The sequence below is a fragment of the Mixophyes fleayi genome, chromosome 10 (genome assembly GCF_038048845.1).
Source record: "Mixophyes fleayi isolate aMixFle1 chromosome 10, aMixFle1.hap1, whole genome shotgun sequence".
Taxonomy (NCBI): Eukaryota; Metazoa; Chordata; class Amphibia; order Anura; family Limnodynastidae; genus Mixophyes; species Mixophyes fleayi.
In genome coordinates, this window is record NC_134411.1 from 100,166,384 (window position 1) to 100,193,433 (window position 27,050).

Here is a 27,050-nt window from a genome sequence, read left to right on the forward strand (position 1 = left end):
TCCAGCATAATTGACGATTGCCCCGATCAATTCTTGTCAGTGTGGAATGCTTGGACGGAGTTCTTCCATCCTTGAAGGTCCCTCTCATCTTGTAACTGCTAGTACAAACGCGACCAGAGAATTCGGCATCTCACTCGTATCCCCCCTCTATCCCTATACTAATAGGCCCACGTGACCCTCCTTCCCTCTACGTCACGTAATTCTGTAAGGTTACAGGTCATGTGATGACATGTAACCCTAGCTCATTCTAAGACATGTAAAGATTATAAAAGCTCAATAAAGCTGTATTTAAAATAAAATACAAAATACAAAAGGTGCACCGGTCACCTACACACAATAGAGCTAGACATTTTTGGACTGAACCAACGTTTCAATTCCCTTCAACTGCACGGGAGACTCACGGATTAGGACGAGAACCTCTAGACTCCAGCCCGTGAAGAAGTTTAGGTTATGTTCTAATTTAGCCGATACGTTCGTTATTGGGACAGGGGAATAGACACTTACACAGCAGAGCACTGCGGGTTCATTTTTGGTGTTCAGAAATCTGTCATTTCAATCAATGGCTATAAACACCACCCCTGCAGTTGCCCTCACGGCAGTTTGGTTTATCCGTTTGTTAAAGGTATTAAAAGCCACGACGTTTTTCTAATCGCCTCAAGCTACTGTGGAAATACAAGTCCCAGCGTGCACTTTGAGCACACAAAAAAGCTAAAAATACCAGTAGTTGCTATCAATAGCTCTAAGGAGTATCTCACGGTTGTAAAAGTTTGACTTTCTCATGAGGATAATATACTACGCTAAAAGTTTCAATCGCTGCCTAGAAAAACTTCCCCGGGCACTGAGCCATGTGTATGTAGCAGTGGAAAATAATTATTGACTGACATGTCTATAGGAAGGATCTGTAAATGTTCTAAACATGACAGCACACAATTAGTTATACAACACAATGTAACCAGATTTTACGATGAACAGATTACAAGACGGGGTAATGCTCGACTCCGCCTTACAGGAACGAGAGGGGAGATTGGGTGGTAGGGGGTGGTTAAATGGCAACAGAATTGTTTTTCTCTACAGGAGATAACTCCAAAAATTTGATGGATTTGTATAATTAAACCGTACGTTTCTGGTGGGTGATGGGAGGGAGTAGTTACAGCTCCATCTGGTCTAACCTTGCAGACGGCATGGATAGCAGGTAAGTCATCATCATTTATTTATATAGCGCCACTAATTCCGCAGCGCTGTACAGAGAACTCATTCACATCAGTCCCTGCCCCATTGGAGCATACAGTCTAAATTCACTAACATACATACAGACACAGACAGGGAGACAGACAGGGAGAGACTAGGGTCAATTTTCTTTTTTTTTGTTTTTGATAGCAGCCAATTAACCTATCAGTATGTTTTTGGAGTGTGGGAGGAAACCGGAGCACCCGGAGGAAACCCACGCAAACACAGGGAGAACATACAAACTCCACACAGATAAGGCCATGGTCGGGAATCGAACTCATGACCCCAGTACTGTGAGGCAGAAGTGCTAACCACTAGGCCACTGTGCTGTCCTCTCCTCCTCACATTCACTGCTGCATTTAATATAATATGTGCTACGGCGCAATTAACCTGACGCTTTTACTTTTAACAATACAAACAATTGAATAAAGAAACAAAGGAAATGTTTTATCAAAATACTTTATTTCAGGGATAAATCACCTGCCCCCCCCAAATATGTCCCATATCAACAGGCTTTTTATAATCCGTCACCCACTCCTGCCCTCTGTCTTTACCGACTAAAACAGCCCATTTAATACAAATAAAAACGTCTTCATTCTCGGCAAAGACTGAATAGAAAAAAGGAAACAACAATAAAATAAAATAAAATGAAACAAAAAAATATATATTTATAACTCTGACTTCCTATGAGATCAGACTGATAAAGATGAAGAGGGCGAGAGTGAGGATGAGGTCTGGGGTGACTTCCAGCAATTTTGGGATTCGTTTGCTTGTACGGACAGTGGAGGAGGGTGGTCTTCTTGCCAGAGATGGCAAATAATGAACGGAGGGGGGGTAGGTGGATAGTAAAAATAAAAAAAAAAGGAAAAAACAAATAGGCTGAAAAAACCCCTCATCTGAGGTCAGGGGAGGTCAAAGCTCGTCATGTCATCCGTTACATTAAGCGCCGCGAATGCCGAAACGTCCTCAGTTATATCAAGTCAAGAAGAGGTTTGGAAAACTGCGCTCGGCGGTTTTCCTACAGCAGGATTTCTTGTTTCGTTTCAAGAGGAAATTGTGGAGAAAAGAAACCAAGGGGAGGGGGGCCCCCAAAATCCACTTCGACCACATTCACGCTCATATCGCACATGTAAAAACACATTAGTCTCTTCCTGGACGCCGCTATACTTTGCCGGGTATTTTGGCCCGCTTGCGAGCAATGGCGTCTTCCACAGCTTTGAGCTGTTTGAGAAGTTCCTCCCTGCGTGATAACGTGCTCGCTTTGCCAGACTTGGCGGCGGAGGCTGCGGCAGTGTCCGCCGTTTTCCCTGGGATGCTGGTAACTTTGCTTGAACTCTTCGGCTGCGGCGGTGAAAGTGGACGTTTCCTGGGGGGAGAAACAAGTGAAGTTAGTACAGCGAAAACCACATAGTCCTTAAAACGGAGCTTAACAATTCCCTCATTTAATGTCAATTAAACATAAAACTACTATCAAATCATAACGTCACTGCCTGGGTGTTACTCCTTGCAAACTGCCATAATTATGTTAAAATTCACCCCATAGCCCAAGCCACTGACTTATCAATAAATTGTTTTTCGCTCAGAAACCGGTCACAACTAACGTGTCTTAAACCTTCTCAGGGGCAAACGCAGGATTTGGAGAGGGGAAATTCCACACCACGCCACTAGTGGGCGTGAATAGCATGCATGGGGACGTGGCTATAATTTTAGACCGTGCTTGGCTGCTCTCCAACTCTTCCTATCCCCATAATATACATGGGCAATGCTGCGTGCACTACTGTTAGGTGCATGCAGCTCTCCTTTATCAAGCAGAGCTGTGTGAAGCGGGAGCAGGGTCCAGCCACCTCAATTATACAGTGCCCCAGGCTTGGGGGGGGGGGGGGGGGGGTTTCCAGGCACTAGAAACTCCCCCTCGGTTTGCCTATGCTTCTCTATCTGTGTATATCTCACATTATAATAGGGGGGCGTGGCATGGATGTAAATTAGACACGATACAAAGTAAGTTAATATGAAGTCATTAGGTACAGACGGAACTATGTTGCCAAATCAGTGCTTATTGTATAAATAGTTAGCTTTAATACAAGCTTATTTGAATGGTTTGAATATAGCTCCAGTTTGAAACATTAAATAATTTGCCGTTTGCTGCTCAGAATTAACAGAAATCAAATAACTTCTTTCATAATCATTTCATTCTAATACAATGGTTTTGATATATGAAATATTGAAGGAAATGTCCACTTTTTTTTTTTTAAATAAAAATAAAATATTTTATACCCTCCAATCTATAATAAAACAACATGCGAAGATTGTTAACCGTTGTTCTGCTCTCTTCTGGTTGAATAGAATAATTAAAATGACAGCTTTTCTGCTGCACAAAGGGTTAACTGCCATGCAGAAAGCCGCCACGACGTAAGACTGCGCGGCTTCCAAACTGTAGTGACACGTTTTAGCTGAATCTGGCTCACAAGTACATATGTTAGAAACAATTTTATGCTGCGGAGATGATAATAATTCGCAAGTCATCTCTATGATGAATTGAAGGGTATGAAGTGAAATGGATTTCCAGGTGCATAATATTGGCTCACAACAAGAGCGTACACATTATATATAATTCAGCACTTTGTGTTATTACAACCACCACCACCCGCAGGCGTTACCTACCTGTCGGGCTGAGCGGGGGAAGGCTTGGGGTTCGGAACCCGTTGGCGCTCTGGTTTTGGTGAAGGCGGCTTCCCAGGTTGCTTACGGTCTCGCGCAGCTGTGGAAAAACGACAAAACCAAAGTGTTAGTGACAAGTCCAACACAAATATAACTACAATATAGGACTTTACAATTCATTTAATTGGAAACATTAACATTTGGGAACCTGGAGGTCTAGTAGCCACGGATGATCAATGAACCCAATATTGTCATTTTGCTGGTGCTCTATACACAAAGCCACTTACACTTCCCCTTCCATTATCTCTTACATTCCCGCTGCACCTTAATTACAGGTAACGAGGTCCCATCACCACATTCCTTAGCTAAAGCCCTTGCTTTGAATATACTTTTGTATATTGTGGAATTCGTTTTCAGAATGAATCAGTAATGTCCATTCAAGTGTAGATTTTGCAATAAAGAGAGATTTACTTAAGGTTAGATTTTAAGCTACAGAACTACAATAGAGGCAGCTCAGTTCCCATACAACCTGCAAGCCCATGGTTTAGTGGCAGATAGAGCGCTCTGGTCTTAACGCGGGCCAATTTATAAACTTTTGACAATGGTGGGTGTGTTTACAAAATGATGTCATCACAGAGGTCACATGAGCAGTTCACAAAGCAGTTACGGAATCACCTACACGGATCTACATTCTTAGTAAATCTCCATCAGCCGTTTTAAAGGTCAGATAGTCCATATCATTTATATTATTATTATAAATACAGCTTCAACAATACTCATGTATACAAGTAATGACGGACAGTGATAGGTATACACCCTCCAACAGCTTTAATCTGATTAGAGTGTGGAAAGTCTGAGAGGCATGTAGGGGGATTTTGGGTTGATTTATTGATGTGCGGAGGCAGGGATTATTTGGAAGCTGTTTTTTTTTTTTAACCCCATTTTAGAAAACGGGTAATGAGAGGCTCTTTTAAAAGTCACACATGCAGATATAGACATATTGCAGAGAGGTACAGTAAGGTAAAGCAATGTACTCAGTAAATTCAACATAAAAATCTAAATATATGTGGAACATTAAACGGCTTAAGTTATAATATTGCATAAATGTGCACTAGATATGTCCTGAAAATTATTCAAGTCAGTCTAACAATAGCATGAGTAAAAAATACAAGGTTCCTGCATTTACATATTCTAAGATAAACTAGGACCGTGATATTTTTGGCTCGTTATAAATATAAATTGTTACCAAAATAGTAAGAGGGGAAAATGTGTGCCACGGTTTTAAATACGTTTATGTAAATCGACCTAACTTTAGATTCTTCCAACTCGGAGGGAATCCTCGCTGTGTAAACAGAACCAAAATAAATATACAAAGCAGGCACGTAGCTCTCAGCACCGACGAGGAACTCTCCTCTACACAGATTAGCAGATAAGGATCGGAATATGAGAACGATGGAAACTGCTCACAGAATTTTCTCAAGAGGTAATTCCAGGCTGCAGAGGAATTATTGTACGACTCAACGGAGAGAGATAGGCAAATCATTGGGGACACAATGGGACTATTTACTATCCAGGTGCTAACGTACAAGTAAAGCAAAAATAGACACAGCAAGGAGCATCGCTTGATCTTGTGGAAGTTGGACAATAACAGCAGATATCATTTGTACGTCTTTATCCCGGGCACATGTAGGCAGATTGATCTGCTCCGTCGGATAATGAGAATGTTTGCTAAGCCCTGTGGTCAGACTGGACAGATCGGTTTGTTTGGTAGTTGGGTTAAAGGAAGAGATCCCAAGGCAGTGTGGATGGAATATGTCAATGGGCTCATTACATTTACATGAATCAATTTGAGATTTGGGGGTAGATTTAGTATAAGGAAAAAGTGGAGGCATTGCCCATAGCAACCAATCAGATTCTAGCAATCATGTTCTAGAATGTACTGGAATATACGATAGCTAGAATCTGATTGGACAACACCATCGCTTTTTAAAAGGTTTAGTAAATGTACACCTTGATATTTTTCAGGCACATGGATTATGTTTTTTTTGGGTCAATAAACTGTGCAGCTTTGAGTTAATTTGGCTGAATCTGTGAAATATATACTAAAATCACTAGGACTTATGTTCCTTATCACAGACAGAGGAAGCGGTTCTGTCCTATGTATTTGCTAAGGCCAATTAAATAATAAAAAGGGGATTACCGGCCTGATAGCTCACCCAAAGTTCAACCCTGGCACACATTAGAAGTAGTGATTGCTACACATGCACACAGAGGATAATATTGTTGTTGTACAATGTCAGTGATACACAATGAAGATTGCACTCACCTCGCTCTGGGGTTAGATTGGCTTTTTTAGCGGGCGGAGAGCCCAGCCTGTCTTTATCGGACGGCTCGTACCGTTTCCTACTCCCCTTATCGGTGCCCTGTAAGAATGAGGCATTACTTCATGAGACACTACTATAGGGAACAATATATGTGGTGATGGAGAAGCGTACGGGATAACTGTGCAATGAGGAAGAGTACGATTATCCGTTACATTCAAGGACGCAAAAGATGTAGATCACGGGTCTCTCCCCCATTGTGCAGAGGCACAAAACATTTGTGCCAATCTGTACAGCCCATACCCATTTGGCACCATTCCACATGTGGCACGATGCACAATATGCATATCATTAGTGCTGGCAAAACAGAGGCAAGTTGATGGACAATAGGGCATGTATATTCCTTTTTCTCAAAAGGTGCCCACACAAACCGTTAGAAACAAATACAGGTGGCAAAATATTTTAAGGAATTGACTTGTTTAGGTTCGTGAACCTCTTAAAATACAAAAACGTGCACCATGGAAGATTTTTGTGCAATTAGGTAAAAGAGAAAAATTATGACACTTTGCCTACAGAGATAGATTTCTAAGCATAACGTGTTTTTCACATATATCCCCTCCACTGTCCCCTATTAAACCTAAACTTTTAAATTTTTTCCATGTTCTATGTCTTAAATATATTGTCAATAATAGCTAACTTTCCACACTCGATCTATGCTGGGCATCGTAAAACTATCTATCTCGGGAAACACTGTTTCCCCTTTATCTGCCTATGTCAGCACCAGTTCCCTTTGCTCAGTCATCAGGATGAATGGTGAGACTGCCGAACCCAGAGGCGAGGTCAGCAGTCAGTGGAGACACCAGGATGACCTTGGGGTGCTGAAGATGTCTGCATTAGTATACTGTGCTGGAAGTCTCCAACGTAGGGAGAACACCATGGAAGTACAATGACTGACTGGGCCTATGTTCTGCTGAACGAGTGAAAGAGTTCATGATGCATTGTCAGGGCCATCTTAACAACATTATGGGCCCCCGGGCAAAGCAGTGCACCGGGGCCCCTAGATATAGATATAGATATATACAGATACAGATATAGATATATAGAGATATAGATAGATAGATGTACTTGCTCAGTGACTTTTGAAGGTTTTTTTTGCAGGTTTTTTTCTTTTGCAGGATTATTTATTCTCATTAAGAGCTGTGCCTATAGGGCTCCCTTGCCCGTAGGGCCCCCGGGCAGCTGCCCATCGTGCCCAATGGAAAAGATGGCCCTGTGCATTGTCCTGCCTGACCAGCAGCTTCATGTTCAGCAGAACCCCCCCCCCTTCTATAACGGGAAATCCGTGATGCAATTCAGAGGAGGAACCGTAGACCTTGTGCGCGTGAAGAATGTCAGGAATGTCGTTCACTAAACTTCTGCTAACGGACGACTAAGGTCACACAGCGAGCGGCTGGGCGCAGCATCGTCACCTTGCTCAGCAGGGTCAGCTTGATGTCCTTGTGGGCGCTGAAGCTGCTCTGGGCCGGAGGGGGCACGGGGGGCTGCGGAGCCGTTTTGTTACTGCTGACCGGCTTTGGCGGCTTCGCAGCGGCAGCTTTTGGAGGCTGCGCGGGGGGCTCACGTGCCCGCTTCTCCTCCTTAGGCCGCGGCTCTTCCTTTTTGGTTTTTTCGGTAGGAGCTGGATGGAAAACGAGACACGGATTGACGTTACGAATTAAGAAGTAGACTACGAAGAGAGACATGGAAAAGAGCGGGCTGTGGTTTAAGTGAGACTTTGTGCGTTTACCTTTCTCTTTCTTCGGTTGCGCCGGCGTGGGAGAGCGAGAGCTGGCCGAGGAGATGGGGCTGGCGAGGTCGGCGTACAAGTCATCCGAGTCTGCGCTGCGCACAGAACTGCTGCTAGATGAGACGCTGGAGACGGACGACACACTGCTCACACTCAGCGACCTACAAGAGAACACCAATCCCGCTGCATTTTCACACTGACACTAAAGTACACACTGACGCGTTTCGCAGTGACAACAAATGTAACGTTACAGAGTGGCACAGCGAAAACAGGTACTGAATACAGGAGAATAAATTACAATGTAGATCATTTTAGTAGAAACTGTAAATGAACATTTACTTATTTAACAGTGCAAACAAACTAGCTACATTTATTGTGTCTGTTACATGTGCTATATTAAGAGGAGAGGGTGGATTCTGATTCAGCAGACATTTGAAAAGTTTCAAAAGTGTCAAGTATAGATGGTCTATTTGTACAGTTATTTAGGCAATGGGCCAAAAAAGCAACTTATCACAACACAGGCACAGCCGTCGCTTCTGTGTTGAATAACAAAACCTCAAAAGGAGCAATGGGAGATATCGGGTGCCCAGAAGGATCATTCCGGATACCAAACATGGTGCAAAGGTCGCCCCAATTCATAAATGACCGAACGGGCAGCTAACACCACAGAGTGCTCTCGGCCAGCGTCCGTTTGGACTAGGAAATCTCAGATGGGGGAAAAAAAAAAAAAAAAGATTTGCGTAAAGTACAGAAAGCATTTATCCTCCTACGCCTGCATGTGAAGTTATTCTACACTCTGAAGAATAAACTGCTGACACGATAGTGTGCAGTGACCGAGCCTCCGATCTGTGTAATAACCTTGCTCACAACTCCTACAGCAGAGAGTTATGTAACCGTGAATAGCTGTGATAAACCTACCTGGATTTCCTGATTGTGTTTCCAGCGGAGCAAGGAGGAGACAGGAATAAAATAAAACAGAGGCAATTAGTATAATAGAACAATTATTGGCCCAACATCTTGCCGTACTACAGCAATGGCAGCAATAAGCAGACTACATAAATATGCAGAAAATTTACCAAAAAATTAAACTCACTTTCCATATTTGGGAAAGGAAGGGGGGAGGGGGATATGGTTTTACAACACAAAAGCTAGTGGATCGACCCAGCACCTACACCTGAAAACACATCGTTCTACCTATTGAGCGATGATTTGTTTTGGTTCACTTAAATATTAGACTAAGGCAGTGTTGGGTAACCTGTGACACTCCAGGTGAAAGTCCCAGCATGCTTTGCCAATATATTGCAGCTTACTGCGGGAAGGGTATGCTGGGAGTTGTAGTTTTCACAACACCTGGAGTGTCACAGGTTAGCCAACACTGGACTAAGGTTACCTGTACAGATTAGATAGGAGTCACCTCATGAGCGCTTAGTAGTCCTGCGCAACATCATTAAGACAAATAGGCATAATAATGTAACCTCCAGGTATCTCACTTGTAATGCCGTTAGTCCCTAATGAATTGAGCGGTTGAATTCTTCACTTGCTTATACCAGGATCTCAGTGGCTCCTGCTTAAGCGGTTGGCTGGATGATCGGGGATATTGGCTAAGGTCGTATATCGGCTGCGTTCTTAATGAGAAGGAAAGGATTTTCCTGGCTCTTGGAACTGGCGTTAGAGGGTTGATAGCCCGGTGACGCCAATGAGAAGCCGTACCTGGATTTTCTGGATGCAGATGGAGAAGGTGAAACGGTGGCAGATGAAGAACGTGAGGATCGGGAAGCCGATCGGGATCCAGATCGGGACCTGGAGCTGGATCCACTGTAGCTGCTCGCGCTGCCGCTAATGCTGCCGCTTACAGTCCTCCTACGCAAAACAAAAACCAAAGTCAACGGTATACGCCGATGGGTGATTCGGCCAACAGGCAAATCCATATTTTCATACAGATCTGCTGCGGGCAACGTACCTTCTCGGCGGCACTTTCCTCTTCGTCTCCTTAGGTCGACCAACTCTGTTTTCAACAGTTTTCGCCGGTTCTGGGGCAACCTTTGGGGGTTTTACCGCAGTGACCGTCACGGCAGGAGGTGCAGGCTTCTTCACATTCGGTTTCTCTCTGAATATAAAACAGGGTCACATATTAGATACATCTGGCAAATTGTTATATAGATCAGAGAATTTGCTGCAGCAGATCCCCTGCCCAATGGAGATTACAATCTAGTTTTGGGTCTTGAACACAAGGAGAGAAAGATGGAGAAGATCTCAAAACGTTGACCATGTGATTCACTCTCTCCAGAAAGCATCTCAATGTCATTGCCAGTCAGTGCATTTAATCACTGAGCCGCACGCCCTCGCCGTGAGTGAATAAACAATGCAATTGAGGTGATTTTACGGTAACAGTGGCTAATGTTCTATATCAAAAATTAAATTTAGCATATTCTTACAATACCACGGCACACGGGCAGAGAAAGCATGTGGCACATCAGACAACCGATTCCCTGGTTCGTACCTACCCTTTGGCAGTTACAGGAACAGGAGGTTCCCCTTTGGTCTTAGCGGAGGGTTTGTGCGGAGATGGGGCTGGTGACGGGGAGGAGGAGAACGACCTAGACCTGTAGGGACAGAATCACGAGACAATACTGTATGGTACACCCAAATATAATATATATATACGGAAACTGCGGGTAAGAGTAATCAGCAGACCGCATGGTGCAAAACTGGCTGCACATGGCCTGAAAGTTACAGCAATTTATAGGCTGTAATTCACTTTTATCCCCCACAAACACCCAGACCTTACAGTGTTCTCTCCTTTTATCAACTATATCCTAGGCACATAACACATTCATTTGTTGTGATACCATCATATTGCACCCATTATAATGCCTACCTCCCTAGAACGCCAACCTGTGTATTAAACCTGCGCTATAAAGAGAGATCACTGCACATAAAAACTCCTAAACTACCACAGCATCGAGAACATTGTAACTGTATAGAACGCTGCAACTAAGCCGACTGCATTCTAACTTTCTCCTTAAACATTCCACAAAAACTGTTTTGTTTTTCAGAGTCAACAATCAAGAGTATTGTAGGCACAGTACAACAAATGTAACACCTATTCTTGGCGAACAACAATCATTGTTTGTTATTTCCAATAAGGATGTTGTATCCCATACAAGGCGGTACGCACACCCCACTCGTTTCCCACCACCCACGCGTTTTACAACAGTATCTGTGAATGTTATCAGATGACATAAAAAAAAAAATAGTAGAATGAACGCTGGTTCCCACCCTCTGAAAGTCTAATAATGGTTCACGCCCCTTCTTGTTGAGCACTTTCATTGACACATGTTGAAAACATGACACTGCATCTATTAGTAAACATTTTAAAATGACGCCGATGGAATTCGAGCCAACAGGATTTCAACACCTGAATTGTCTCAATTTCCGGCAACTAGAAATACTGGTTTTACCCACAATTTTCCACTTTCTAAGTTTTTGGCATTCTGAGTGTAAGAGTTCCTGTAGTTTGTGTGTGAACTGTGCAAAAAACTAAGTGGGGACAATACCTGGACCGGCTCCCGGAGAATGAACTGTGCCGAGAGGATCGGCTGGAGTACGAGCTATAGGAGGATGATCTAGAACGTGAGGATCCAGAACCAGAATAGGAAGATGACCGAGAAGAGGATCTTAAAACACAGAACAGGACAGAAACTGTATTAATATTATTATTTTTATAAGAAATGCACAGTAGAGAAATGGAAAGTCTCCCAATTGAAATAGAGTTTAAAACGCTCTTAAAGAAAAATTGTTATAAAAAAAAAGTAGCCAAGATCTCACCAAGTTGTTCCTGAATTCTACATGATTTTCCACCACTGAGCCAGAATGATAAAAAAATAAATAAAAAAAATGTTTTTGGGGGAAATCATTTAGAAGTTGCTCACTACACATGGTCATATTTGTCAAAAAGCCTGTCCCAAATCCCAAGTAAAGAACTGGATTTCAAGAACTCATCTGCACCTAACAACGCTACTGTTGGCGTCACCAGACATTTATTTTAGCTTTAATACAGCCAGTCCAGTGATTTCCCTCGATCATTATTATTTTTCATGCACTGTTGAGAAAATTAAATCTAACGCCTGGTTGCTTTAGACTACAACAACTTTTTGTGCAATGCACCAGTTAGCGTACAGTGCCCCAGGAGTCCATTACTGCACTAAACAAGCACTTTTCCACGTGGGCTATGAGGGACCTGCACTGGAGGAAAACCAAAATATATTTTCACCTTATAATTAAAAAAAAAAAAAATATATATATAATAATAATATTTATAATAGGTAAAATTAAGTGCAACATTACAATTCGGAATCTTTGAATCTTTATCACTGCAGGAAAATATTTTATTGCAGCGGGGGCAGCTTGTAAAAGTATCAAATTACTTTGTTTTTTCATAATTGGTAAAAGGGAACCTTGTATTATATCTATTTCTTTAAATTTAGCATCACTCCAACAAACATCGTCTATAATTCTAGCCACACACCGGCCGAGTGACGGGTCTGTGTCCGATCTGGTCACACATTTATATAGCCATATCGATCATCATCACCATTTATTTATATAGCGCCACTAATTCCGCAGCGCTGTACAGAGAATTCCCTCACATCAGTCCCTGCCCCATTGGAGCTTACAGTCTAAATTCCCTAATATAGACACACACATACACAGGCAGACAGAGAGGGAGGGAGGGAGGGAGACAGACAGAAACTAGGGTCAATTTTTTTTGATAGCAGCCAATTAACCTACCAGTATGTTTTTTGGAGTGTGGGAAGAAACCGTAAGAAACCCACGCAAACACTGGGGAAAACATACAAACTCCACACAGATAAGGCCATGGTTGGGAATCGAACCCAGTGCTGTGAGGCAGAAGTGCTAACCACTAGACCACTGTGCTGCCATACAAATTGATAGGATCCTGACACTCCACACAGCGGCTGGGTGGTGTGGGTCACTTACAACACACATTGGTGCCTTTTAGAACTAATAAAAGCTGATCGCGCACACAGACCCAAAAGAAGTCTTACTCCAACTACATCTGACTGTAATGTCACATCCTGTCCCCATATTAACACATCAGACCTCAGATTCCTCATCTACTAAGAGTCACTTACCTGGATGAATTAGATGCCGAATCGGACGACTCGGTGGCATGGCGCCTCCTGCGCCCTCGGCTAGGGGAGGTAGAGATACCGGGCTTCTTTTTGGGGGACTTTGATCGACGCCAGGGGTCCTTCCACTCGTCGGCCCTTTTATTACCCTGCGCAGATCCAGCCGCCGTCGGGGCGGCTGTAGCCGGAGCAGCGGAATTAGCCGTGGACAGAGGCACAGCCGGAGGATCTTTCTTTACAGCATCATTAGGGCGGCTGCAAACATAAAAGTGAGCGTATTAATCTAGGCTTCAGGTATAATACATACGATGCATCTGGAAACTGAAGTGGGTTGCTGCAAAATATTATACTATACAATCCCTTAGCGTTACAGTAAACCCCCCCCCCCCCCCCCCAAAAAAAAAAGAAGAAAAGAAAAGAAGTTTTTCAGATTTTTCACAGCTGTAAATTGCTCGCTGCTTCCGTCATATTTCTAGAAGGATCAAACACAATCCAAACTGATTTACAACTAATAACCTGTCTTCTTTTAGCCGCAAGGTATACTAAAGCAGATAGCTCGAGACCCAGGAAACAAAGCGAGTTGAATTTGTGGTTTTAGAACACCAGCAGTTCTGAATGCATTGTTGGACAAAAGGGGCAATGTAATGTTATTTAAGCATATTTCATGTTATGCATTAAAAACAACAGTCTCGATGAATTGCTCACACCTGTAAGTGACTGTGGGTACGAGGAGCTGCATTTATATATGCAGATTACATCCTTCGTCCATATATTTTCCTACCACCGGCATCAGAGATGCAATAGGGTCCTCCGGGGGCCTCTGAACATAACGCTGCCCATCTAGTGCTTTGAAACAAGGGAAACATGAGAGTCACACTCGTATACGCCCCACTGCATCTTTTGGGTTTATTTTTGTGAAAGGAACCTTAGGGTACTCAGCATAAGTGTTAATAATGATATGTGAAGGAGTTTAAAAAGTTGGTATTGCCTTAAAAAATACATTCAGCGTAATCACCAGCTCCAGCCTTTAACTATCTCAAAGACCCTGGATGAAGGCCTAGGACAGGGGATAACGGATGATGACATTGGGAGTACTGGCGCCAGCGAAAGTTGATAAGAAGAAACCGTAAAAGTGACATGAAGAGAACTATCTATCTTTGTTAGAAGATTTATATTTACTCAGGAAACTATCAATCATGTGCTTCTATCCTATAACCAGATCAAACGCTTTTTCATGTATAAATGTAGTCCACTAATAAACGAGCACAGCTCAGTATCCATCTTGACATTGGCATGTCTGTGTCTTGATTACTGATCTCCTGGTTAACCAGCATCTTATCTCACTGATATCTGAAGCGACTTGATAAAGGAGAGGTAAAATACCCTAACATTTTCTAATCCACTGCCTTTGGATCCGATTCTCTTCTGCTCTCTGTATTAGATACAAAGACCCAGAGGGCGGCTACATGGGGTAACTCAAATAGATCAAAACTGATCGTCGTGGTCTGAAGTTGACGATTGATATCCAGCTACGGCTGCCAAGCTAGACAGACGGTGGGCTTTCTTCCCGACTCTAGCATCTAACATTTCACTAACACAGTGCATGTTACCGAACCTTTAGACTGTATCTGGATATTGCAGCATCTATAACAGATGCGTTTGTGAGCGATGTTCCTCTGAACAGGAAACAAGCCAGGATAACAACACTATATTGTTACATATACAGCAGTGTCCTGTAATCAATTACACAAAGTAAAAATCTTAAAATTTGCTGGATTTGAAAGCTCTTAAAAAATGTTATGTATAGAGTAGCTAATGAGTCACACACAGAGAGGGAGAGGTTACATAGGAAACAGATGCTGTGCTAGAAAACACTGTGGTTACTAGTTTGCAGGTGATCAATACATTAGGACGCAGTGACATCACTGAGAATGCAGCCTATTCAGTCACTAGGGACCAGTGACATCACTGAGAATGCAGCCTATCCATTCATTAGGAACCAGTGACATCACTGAGAGTGCAGCCTATCCAGTCACTAAGAACCAGTGACATCACGGAGAGTGCAGCCTATCCAGTCACTAAGAGCCAGTGACATCACTGAGAATGCAGCCTATCCATTCATTGTCTCTAATGCAATATATCGAGCTTATGACAAATTAACACATGTATGAACTTATTTATTCACTTACAACAATATATTTGCAACATGTTAACAAGTTTGAGCTCAAGAGTATTCTCACAATATAAACCAGTTATGGACAACTCGATACACTTCTGGGGCCACATGGCGGCCCTCTGACCTTTAAAAAGGGCCGCACACTACCCTTCATCTCAGTATTAAACTAAAACAATAGATTTAATCCAAGAGACACCTATCTGTAATAACATATAGGCAGGTATTCCAAAACAACAGAAACAAGTGTAACCAGCTGCTGTTTAACGAACAAATCTGATAAAACTCAACGTGATTTCTGGGTGACCAGATTTTCCACCAGCATCTGACATGTAGGTGAAAGGCTGGGACAGTCACAGCACGGTTCTGCAGAAAGGTTTCCATCTATTAATCTCTTGCACTTGTTGTTTATAACGTGCCCTGTGATAAACAATGTCTGTTCATGTGGGTACGTGGAAGCGAAAATAGACACAGACAGGAACCGCGCAGGTCTTTCCCGTAGATAAATGAGCGAGACCACAAGGTGCAGACTACACGTCTTCCTTGGACCTCAGATGTGCTGCTGACGAGGCGAGACCACCCTGAAGGTCATGGTCTGTTGAAAGACCCGCACAGCTTCCCCCACTGCCCTTCATTCAGTAAGAGCAGTTTAAGCTTTGCTGGGGCACAAAGCGGAGAATAAGAGCAGCGGTGGATGGGACACAAATCGAATACATGTACAGATGGCGCAGCAAGCAGGAAGAAAGTGAAGGCTGCAGGCGATCGCTCAGAGGGCCGCCTATAGTCCATCACTGATGGAAACAGAATAATATTTATGGATATAATTGGTCTTGGTTGCCAATTCAGTTTCGTTAACTCATACTTAGAACAATGGAATTGAAAGCATATTCCGAATTTTCCTCAAGTATCCACAAGATACAGGACGCACTACACAGGGTGTTGCAGTCTGTTTTTCCAGAAATTTTAAAATGAAATACACCAGTAATATTGTAAAGTATTAAAATAGACCAAATTGCAAAAAATGAAAACTCATGAAAGACGTACAAAGACGACACCCACCAACGTAGGCAAATGTTATACTCCGGATTAATTCAATAAAAACTTTTGGGAAGTCTAGTGATGTTTTGAAATGTGCGTTAAATTACAGGTACAAAGCAAGTCTGTGCCAATATAATACAATTAATATATAGCTATCCAACTGAAAATGGATCATCCATGTCCTCCGACTGGTTGAAATGTAGTTTCTCTGATGGGATATGTCCTTTAAGTTACAAAATTGCTCTTGGAAATTGAACATAGGCCGTTTGACGCGCTTGATCTGGGGAGCTTGGAACCAGTGTGCAGTACTGGCTGTCCGTAGGGAGGGAGGACTGATCCCATCCGGAATCGCTCTCATCTCCACAGGCAACGATTTGAAGCGTACCCAGGATATATGGTGTGAGGCTTCCTTAGCAGTAAGATGTTAATTTATTATTTTACTCAGCATTCAGTGTTCTTATTAGGATACGATTTTGCCTTAATGAAGGGGTGTTAATACTTTCTCACCCCCATCCCCGAGTATAAAACACGGACAAGCCGACGATTCATTCTATTTAATCCCACCAATTTAATTTAAACTAATAAAAACACACATAGGTGCTGATAATAAGTGGAAAGAATGAAACGCACATGGGGTAGTTCACCCTTGTGCTCATCAGAGAGAGGAATTTACTATAAAAAGAGGAAATTAATATTCCAGGGGATTCCCGGTCGTTGTCCTACACTGGCTTAGTACCAGGGGTGTGTGCAGACTTTCTCCTATGGAGAGGCCCGGCAGTGCACGGTTACATCATGTATAGTGAAATAGCTTCCTGTTCATTGCAGTCACTGACACATTTTACATTGAATGGCAGGAAATGCAATACTTAGGAAGCAAGATGTAGAAAAATACATAGTATTACAAAGCTGCATAAGGCCAGTATTGCATATTTGTATTACTTAGCTGATAAGACAGGTTAAGCCGGGTACACACCTATGCAATGACTTCAGATACGATTTCTGCAACAATTTCACCAACGACTGAAATTTCCAATGAGCAGCAGATTCCTGTGTACACACCTACACGATTTACCTTCAGATCTGTGACCTTCATCTCTCATAACCATCTGCTGAAAGGTCGTGACTCTGTACACTGTACAGATATCTGCCTACGCTGCTGATCGGGAGTGTGTACACACTGCCATATTTACCTGACATCGCTCCATCATTGATCATGATTTTTAGGAGGCTTAGAAAAGCAGATCAAACGATACAATGTGCTTTGGAGCGATAAAACATGGTGGTGGGAGCATGCACACTCTTGCAATATCTGACCAAACATTCGTTTATCGTGTCATCTGCATGATAATTGCATCAGCGTGTACCCAGCTTTACTGTTCAGGTGAAGCAATCCATTAACACGGACAGGGTCTCACGCTCAGCTCTATCTCGCTCCACACTGACATAAAAGGAAGACCCCACTCAGCTTAAATAATAAAATAGAATGTATAAATATAAGAGAACAGGTCACTTTTTTTTTTAACTTCTTAAAAGTTCTTTTAACACAGTACAAATTAAAACCAACAAATGTTTGGTAATTATAATAATTATTGGATAAACTAGGAACGTTCATAGTCCATGGTGTAATAGAAATAAACAAAAATCAGGAAATTTACCAAAAAACACCCCAAAAAAAACAAACTAACAACCGAACCCTTTAAAAAAAAAAATAAAAAAAATGCACAAACAGGTCCTTGTACGCTAGAGCTTACAGTTCAAATGGAAAAGGGAACATATACAAAACATACATGCATGCTTTAATCAATGGGCTAGTCTACTTCTGTGTAACATACGGGGGGCGTCCAAGGTTTCAGGGGTACGGAATGAGCAGATGTTTTGCAGCCGACGAGATTTTCAGTCATGCAGAAAATAATCGGTTAGATTTTAATTGGTCCACTCTCTAGCAAATGATTAAATTGCCGCTTTGCAAGTGGCGATACCGGGACAATGCGGAGTGGCCGGCCAGCCTTATACCTGTTCCATCACTGCGGTCTGGGAGCAGCCATGATGCTCTCCTTCAAAAGTACCGCGCTACATAAACTGAGCCCACGCATAGCTCGCTGGCATCAGTGCATGTCCCTATGATGCAAAGACTCAGCGTGTTTGGAGGGTGCACTGCACAAATAGCCATCGCTTCCTTGTAAGCAACCCTCATTCCAAGAGGCAAAATTGTCAATCATTTACTGCATACGCAGGTCAGTAATAACAAGGCCTGGGGCTAGAGATCATTATCTCCAGGCTTTCCTCAATAAGTGTAGAGTCTTAAGCCGTTCAACTGTAAACATGACATATTGACGTTTATGTATCTGGTGCAGTGTAAGAATGACAGAGAATGCAGACGTTACACACGTCAGAGACATAAGGAGATGTCTAATGTACCGTCATCAATGAGGCAATTTATCCAATTATCCAAGTCTAACTTTATGACCCAACAGCAGTTCACTGATCATTATCCTTACACGGAAGACTCAAACCTAGTTATAAAGCGGTACCTATGCTCCTCTGCGGTGGAAAAAACACTATCTGGATTTATGCACTAGGCCACCTGTGTCTCTTCAGGTACTTTTAATAGATGTCAGGGTATGCTGGGCCTTGTAGTTACCCACAGGTATGTTCCCCAGGGCCATGCTTTCACGTGGAGGAATAAAACTTTATAACTGCAACATTCTGAGAGCGGTGGAACATGTGAATTTATGGAGATCTATAGAAATTATTAAGGGGCGAGCTTATTCAGCCAAATACCAAATCATTTCCAAAAGACTGTGCAGAAAATGAACCATCACAGAATGCTCATTCGCATATTAAACTTCTGCGCAATCTTACTTTCTGGAAACAATTACATGCACAGAAACTGCTACACTCCAAATGCCGCAACTTATCAAAAGATGATTTCTTTTTTAGTATTCCAAACAGAAAGCCGCAAATGCGTTAACAAGTCATACAACTGCCGAAACCCAAACATAATGGCTTTGTTCTGGCTATATAGCTGTCTCCGTTTAGGGGTTAGGAGGTGTCAGAACGTTTGTCCCATCTTCCATTTTGCAGCTCCCAGTACCGAGTCACAATCTACGCCTGTGAAGAACTACAAGTGCTCAGTCAGTGACCAGGTCTATCAAGCTATGGTGTGGAGGTGAGGGGGGAATTGCAGGAGCCATGAACAGTCTACAGTCTCAGAGATTCATAAGCAATTCCGAGTAGGAGCTTTCAGATATAGGTTTGAAAATGTTACCTTAGTATTCCCTTTAAAAGGAAAACTATAAAAGAATAACGTCAAATAAAAAACGGACAGTTCTCCCAAATTAGGATGTAATCTGGTGAATCCGTGATTACAGAATGTTACCACTTGTCGGCTAAGCCTGGTCTGTGTCACTTGAAGAGTTTTCTTCATTTACACTGAAAGGGAAACATCAAGTAGGGATGATTGATGTTTTTAAAACTGTTCTGCAAAATATTTGTCTCATTCCCCAATTGGCTGCAACATTTTTCACGTTTCAATGGCAGAATTCGGCCTTAAGGATTTTTGTGTGCGTTAATTTCTCAGAGGGGGTGAGGGAGACAGAATTGGAGACTACATCACTGGGACTGAGCACCTCAGCAACAGCGTCTGTTCCAAAAAACTCTATTTGTGCAAAAGGTCCTCGCTCATCTCTGCAGAACTAATTGCAATAGATTTTCAATTTAAATGTTTAACTATTCCTGTTTACAACCACTTATTGGTTCATAAAACATAATTGCAAAAGCCTTATAGAACTTTAATATGCAACATTACAGCTGTAAATTCTTCAACAGCTGTAAATTATAAATGTACTTGGGAAAGTTTATTTTCTATAAATAGTATACGATTTGCCTGGCTTAAGGAATAGTTCAAAATTTAAAAGGAAGCTTCTTTCGGGACAGGGGAAGAAAACTTCTCGTTCAGAACAGTTTGTAGCTTACAAATTACCAGCTATAAAACAGTCCTCGATGGAACTTTACCTATACAAAACATCAACTACATAAACTGCTTTGTCTATCTGGTACATTCAGTAATGTATTTATATCATCTGCAAATGTGCTCCTAGTCTTGCTACATATTGCACTGTGACATGACAACATGCTGCGAGTGGGAGGGGCTTGACAACTGCTGTCATCTGCACAGACAGAAAAGAGACGCATGGTACTATTATTTTTTTTAAAAAAAAATTGCAAAAAAAACACACACATGGAAAAATAAAGCAGACGCTCTCTAGACAAACTGGCCTTTCCTCAACACTGAATATTGTGCAATGTCTATACTGAAGCCTTCAAAAAACATCTCTGCGCAGACTGCGCCGCAGCGGTCATGGGTTACGCCAACTCCTGCTTGCTGAAACGGAGGCAGCATTTCTGGAACCCAAAGACGGCGTAATGGGGCAATTAATCATCATCATCATTTATTTATATAGCGCCAACATATTCCGTAGTGCTTTACAATTGGGGACAAACATAATAAACTAATAAACAAACTGGGTAAAACAGACAAAGAGGTGAGCAGGCTGCTCGCAAGCTTACAATCTAATAGGTATTCTAATCTCAAACATTTTATTTGCTTATTTGAGATATGACATCATCGCTGCAAAATGACAGCATTCTCTAGAAGAGCAAGATGAGCGTCATTGAGTAACTGAGAGGGATAAAGTTTCCAAAATTAAACCATATGCAAAAACCAGCCAAGCAGCAGGCTTTCCCCATAATACATATGAAGTTCCCATTGCACAGACCGGGGTAGACCTGGAAATCCAGGACATCACCGCTGCTCACTTTGCATAGAATCATACACAGCAACAGGCACTACAGCGTGGAAAACAGATGAGTAAGTGGTACAGCTGAAGTGACAGTAGTGTAATCTATTAGGAAGTTAACGTCTAACCAGGAAATGAAGTTGCAGTTGATCCTTTGCTCATACCCACAGTGTGGAGTTACGTCATCTGCATCCCAGCTCTGTATTTGCATAGAGAGCAGCAACTGGTCATCTTATCTCCTGTGCCAGGAGTGACATCAGACAGGGCTGAATTTCCACTCTTACAACTGGCCCCAGAGCCTGCATTCCTGCACCGCTCAGAGAGACAATTCATCACGTAGCCAGTTCCCTCAGGCCTATTACAAGCAATGCAGCTTTTCTCTTGCACCCAGGAAGCGGACAACACAGATACATGAGATTTTCAGCAGAATTTGGCCAGTAGGATGTGTTGTTCCATTAAATCCTAAAGCTAATCTTTCCTTTTCTAAACAATTAAGCTGTGTTTCAATAAAGACAGATGTACTAGGTTAGTTATGCGGAGTCCTACTTATAGTCGGTGTATATTTTCCCTGTAACATACAAAAACATCATTTACTGCCAAGTTCCTCGTTTTAAGAGATGAATTGGCTAAACTGACGATATCAGCAAATAGGCCGGGGACTCCTGGGGCGAATCCAATGGAAATAGCTGGATTGCCCTAAATCTGATCTGCAGACAACCATGATCTGGCTGTGTGTGTGTCCAGCAGCCTTAATATGCCACCATGCCATCTTGTCTGGCAGCCACAGGGGGTCAACGGATTGTTAGAATTGGCACGTGTGACCAGCTTTATTGATGTACAATATTTAGGAAATGCCAGGGGGCACCGTTATCTCTGCAATCCTCTATGTGGGGCTGCAGGCAATTCGGAATATGGGGGCTAAAATAATATCAATATCTGGATCTGCAGACAGACAGAATCCCCCCCCCCCCTTCCCGATTTCCCCCGGTGCAGAGTGCGGGGATCCTAGGAGCACAATTTCAAGAGTAATATTTAAAAACATTAAAATGTCCTGTAAGGTCATTGGAACGATCATATTGTTATACGTTTCAGTTCCCCATTTGGCTACAAGGATTATGTCACCTACTGTTCTATTTTAGGACAATCTATTTATAGAGCTGTGGACTGTTATTATCAACACTACACTGCTGGGGAATTTTTTTTCACATTGACAAATGTTTCATTATCTTCTAACTGGAATTTTTGTTTATTGGATGCAGCCAGCAACCCCCCTCCCAAAGTATACATTACACACACTTTTGTATAGGCTGCACATTGCCATATCAAGCAATTGGGTGGATACCGCCATGCAAGAAAATAATCCAATCACCAACTTTATTGGCCTGTGTGCAAGACACCAAACTGTCTTCCAAGTGTCGGGTGACGGTAATGAGGGTGACCAAAATGTTGAAACTCCCCCTGAACGTAACCAGGATAACTATTCCCACTGCATATAATGGGACATTGCTGCATGGGGGCTAACAGGTCCATATCATTGGGGATCAAACTCTTTTTGCAGAGAAGGAAAGGTTGTGCACCCAGCAAACGACCCTTTAAATGCGCACTTTCCATCCCTTTGTCTGTTAAATACCAAATCTCTCTCCGCACTTAGCGAGAAATGTCCCAGATTCGTCCAACTTCTAACACAGACGTCGACTTTACAGCCTAGAAGTCCAGGAGTTTCCCCGCAAAGCCTGGTGCAATTGTGTGTGACATCACATGAGGGTATTTGCGCTGTGGTTTCAGATTTGTATATTACCCCCCCCCACACACAATTCCAAATCAATAAGAGGAAATCAATAAGAGGAAACACGACTCAGTGTTCTTGTGACACGAAACCAAAGGACGTTACTTTGTATGAATAACCCTTTACATCCTTTATCGAATCGCAAGTCCTCTCTTCTATCTAATATTGTCCACAATATATTTTGTTACCTGAAAGTGATATCTTTGTACCCGGCTAGTAACAGTTGTGTCAAATTAAAATGGGGTAAAACCTTCCGTTTTGTTTTTATATACTGAACAAATTGCTCCTTGAGGAAATACACTGATTACAAGCCCGGCTCTGACACAGGTTGTGTTCAGATAGAAGATTCCTCGGAATGTTTGCATTCTACAGTTTATACAACAGAAGTGGCTGAATAGTTGGCTGATATTCCCTGGGCGAACCATTTGCAGAAGGCCGCAAGATTTTACAATTCGTTATTTTCTGTATAATGTCCAATTAAAGCTAAGGATTGATGCCACTTGGCACACAAAACATAATGTTCGTGCCAGTCCACACCCAATAGACGTCACCCATCAATGTTACTTCATCTTTGTTACTAATTTAAGGCAATTCTTATCTCAATATTCATCTCACGGCACAGAGATTTACATCATGCAGAAACGGGCAAACATTAAAATAACCCTACAATTTACTGCGATATCTATCCTGTTCTACTGAGTCACTGCTGACTACAACCCCCCTGCGTAGCCAAAATGTGCTCCATAGGACCCCAGAAGGCAGGGTCATACATTGGGCTCCTGCTCTCCCCTAAATTACCAACAGAGTCTGCCAGTAAATCCATCAGCCACAATACTCCAAATAGACGGCTTACTTCTAGGACACATGATCTCATTACGGAGACCCCCCCTCCTCTATAAAACGTACCCCCGTACAATACTTTTTCCACCCCACCCTGTTTTAGACCCCCTCTAACTGGTTCCACTATATCCACAAATTTATAACTCTTAAATTGGCTCCTCATTACATCTTTACAAAGGTAAGATCAGCGGACACTCAGTGTCATCTGATTACTGGGTATACAATCAATCTATTGTCTAAATATCTGTTTCAATGCATGTATCGGTTATCAATATTCCGAAATGTTCAAGAGATCAAGGACCAATAATAATAATAATAATAATAATAATAATAATAATAATAATAATATTACCATTTATTTACATAGCGCCACTAATTCCACAGCGCTGTACAGAGAACTCACTCACATCTGTCCCTGCCCCATTGGGGTTTACAGTCTAAATGCCCCAATATACATACATACACACACACACACACACACACACTAGGGTCAATTTATTAGCAGCCAATTAATCTACCAGTATGTTTTTGGAGTGTGGGAGGAAACCGGAGCACCCGGAGGAAACCCACGCAAACACGGGGAGAACAGACAAACTCCTCACAGATAAGACCATGGTCGGGAATTGAACTCATGACCCCAGTGCTGTAAGGCAGAAGTGCTAACCACTAGGCCAGCGTGCTGCCCAAATGTCATCCCCCCTTGGCCCCTTACAGGTTCTTTTTTTTTTTTTGGACCCGACCCTGGAAACTTGAGTGAGGCCCAAATTTAGAATTGTTCAAACAGTCGGTGAGGTGTCAGTCAGGTACCAACATGCCCAGGGAAACCAGAGGAAGTGACTTAACTACAAGCTCAAAAACAAACACATAAAACCTACAATCTTTAAAACAAAAACCTCACCATAAAAATACCTTACAGGTCAATTAAGATTAAGGGGTGTCAAAAACTTTGGTGAAGTCCCAACATTCAATGACATCAGAGCTCAATCTCTCTCTCTTGCTGTGATTGCTCAGTAAATAGAGGATTGTTGCATCTCAATACTTTACTTGATGGGGAAAGGGAAGGTATAATGGGTTTAGACTGTGCAAACAATTACTACAGGCAGAAAACAGGAAATGGAAAGAACAGGATTTCAAATCTGAAAAGAAATAAACAAAAACGATGTCATCAGAGGTGCAGCTCTCCGGTCCTGTGTCACTGACTTCCTGACCTCCTACATTATCCGTGCAGCCTCTAACACAAGTCCGTGAAATCCCAGGTTAGCCAACAAGGAACACAATTAGTGGCCGCGCCCCCTTCCTGTCGGACTGCACCTCGCATGTAATAGTTGCACTGGGCAAGGCCATTGTTCTACTGCTAATGGCCAGAGTTGGCAGTGCCAGCAGACATCTGCAGATGCCACTTACATCATTAGTCAGGTAACACGTCAAATGGAAGCTCTATACAAATAGCTATAAATAAATGTACCAGTGTGTAATTATGCCAATCAAATCTTTGACTTTCAGAACCATTGCCCAGATGACATGATGGTTTTATGGAGAACGTAGATGATCTTAGAGGCAGGTACGGTTGGATACAGTATCCGACCAGCTACAGAAAATGGGCAAAAACTAGGTTTCAAAAGACACATTTCCTGCCATTAAGCCCGAAGGGTTAGTTTTTATTACAACTCAATATGAACGTTCAGTACGCTCCTACACAATCACCAATGCAACAATCAATAAATAATTATGCTTTCATGTTTACAGTAGGGGTGATGTAGTCAGATTTATTGTCCAGATGAAAGACTCAGCGTGTCTATATGAACGTTTAGTGTAAAGGTTACAGCGGGATGTGCTGTAATATAGTTGCTGAAATGAGATTGAGGCATTGGGGAGTTCACACAGGTGCCCACTCACTGGCGGTGCCTCGTGCCTCACCAGTGATATCATTAGAACAGATAGCCGATTTGTGGTCTTGCCCACTATGTCTACGCCATGGGTAGGTGACACCTCTGCTTTAACATGTCACGGTACAGGAACTTGTACATAAAACTCAGGTATATAGTACACATGTTCTGTGCCATCTAGTGCCACACATAAGTGTAGATTGACATAGCAATAAGGCCCTTCTCTGGGCACGCGCAAAGCTGTTTCATGCAAGATATATCAGGCAAACACACGTTCCGAACATGAATCAGGACGTGTGTGTGCAAAAACTATATATTAGCTAAATGTGCTTTCTCATGCTGGGCCCGGGTAGGTAAATTTAAAATGCGGGGACAGATTTATAGTCCGGATAGTGCATGTCATAGATCAACTTTAAATTTCAGCTTAAAAATAAAGCTGTCAAGTATTTGTGTCCTACATTGAAAAGCAGCCAACGTTTTCCTTATGAGCAAAATAATAAAACTAGTTTGCACCCCTTGCATTGTAACATGCAAATGTACTTTTTCTTCTTTCGTTCTGCATTATGAATCAGGCCGCTGTCTCTCCTTCACAAGGAAATGTACCTATACAATTTTTTTATCCCCCAAAGCAGTTCCTGGAGTACCCCGTTCATCAATCACTGACACTTACTACTCCGGGCACATTATTTTGAGTAAAATACGGCATTATTCGTACTAAATGCACCCAGGTCGGTCGGCCCACACACAAGATACAGACACAAGTCGCTCAGAGATCACAACAAAGTGTTAAACACAATGTTTTGGTTGATATGGCGGCCACATGCCACTCTTGAAGGTTCTTGGCTCTTCATATTGTCTTACACTGTTTGCCTTTCACAATCTTTCCAAACGGCTGTGGGAAGACCATGCCCAAGTGCTATAAACAGCCTCAGCCTAGACAAACACCCAGCCACGCTCTATATTTAGAAACGGATGTTCCATTTTTAGACGCTTGAGATTCTATTAATAGACAACCCTTGCTTAAAATACTTAAGGCTTGGGAATCTGGATCCACGTGAACAATGACAATGGAATGCAGAGAGGTCGGTCAGGCTGTGCAATCTTCCAAATGTAATTTCCCTTTACATTTACTTTATACATCAATTGAAAGAGGGTTTAATCATCTACTTTCTACGTATACTATTTTCAAAACAAAAATATTTTTAGATTTTACTTTTTAAATTAAATGATCTTTTAAATCGATAAATCAGCATTTTGACAAACGACTAATCCACTAAGGCTTTGTAAGGATAGGAGCAATTCCATCATGGCGTGTTTGCGGGAACGTTGGATTGAGGCGTCAAAGCGTCGGATTCTCTGCATCCTGTGTGCATTGGACAACGT

The 27,050-nt window shown here is 42.3% G+C and overlaps 1 protein-coding gene across 2 annotated transcripts in view; it reads right to left on the bottom strand.

The window, feature by feature from the left end:
* Positions 1–1,670: 1,670 nt before the first annotated feature.
* ZC3H18 (zinc finger CCCH-type containing 18) overlaps positions 1,671–27,050 on the bottom strand; it is a 76,764-nt gene continuing 51,384 nt past the window's right edge. The window contains exons 10-20 of one of the 2 annotated variants that reach the window (XM_075189294.1): positions 13,149–13,400; positions 11,550–11,669; positions 10,497–10,595; positions 9,953–10,099; positions 9,703–9,852; positions 8,911–8,919; positions 7,993–8,153; positions 7,676–7,884; positions 6,212–6,308; positions 3,889–3,985; positions 1,671–2,593 (exon numbers count right to left, since the gene is read on the bottom strand). In XM_075189294.1, coding sequence (XP_075045395.1) covers positions 2,389–2,593; positions 3,889–3,985; positions 6,212–6,308; positions 7,676–7,884; positions 7,993–8,153; positions 8,911–8,919; positions 9,703–9,852; positions 9,953–10,099; positions 10,497–10,595; positions 11,550–11,669; positions 13,149–13,400 — 1,546 coding nt within the window. In that variant the 3' untranslated portion in view covers positions 1,671–2,388. Of the gene's footprint in view, positions 2,594–3,888; positions 3,986–6,211; positions 6,309–7,675; positions 7,885–7,992; positions 8,154–8,910; positions 8,920–9,684; positions 9,853–9,952; positions 10,100–10,496; positions 10,596–11,549; positions 11,670–13,148; positions 13,401–27,050 lie in introns of both variants that reach the window. The other variant, XM_075189295.1, reaches the window with a different exon arrangement.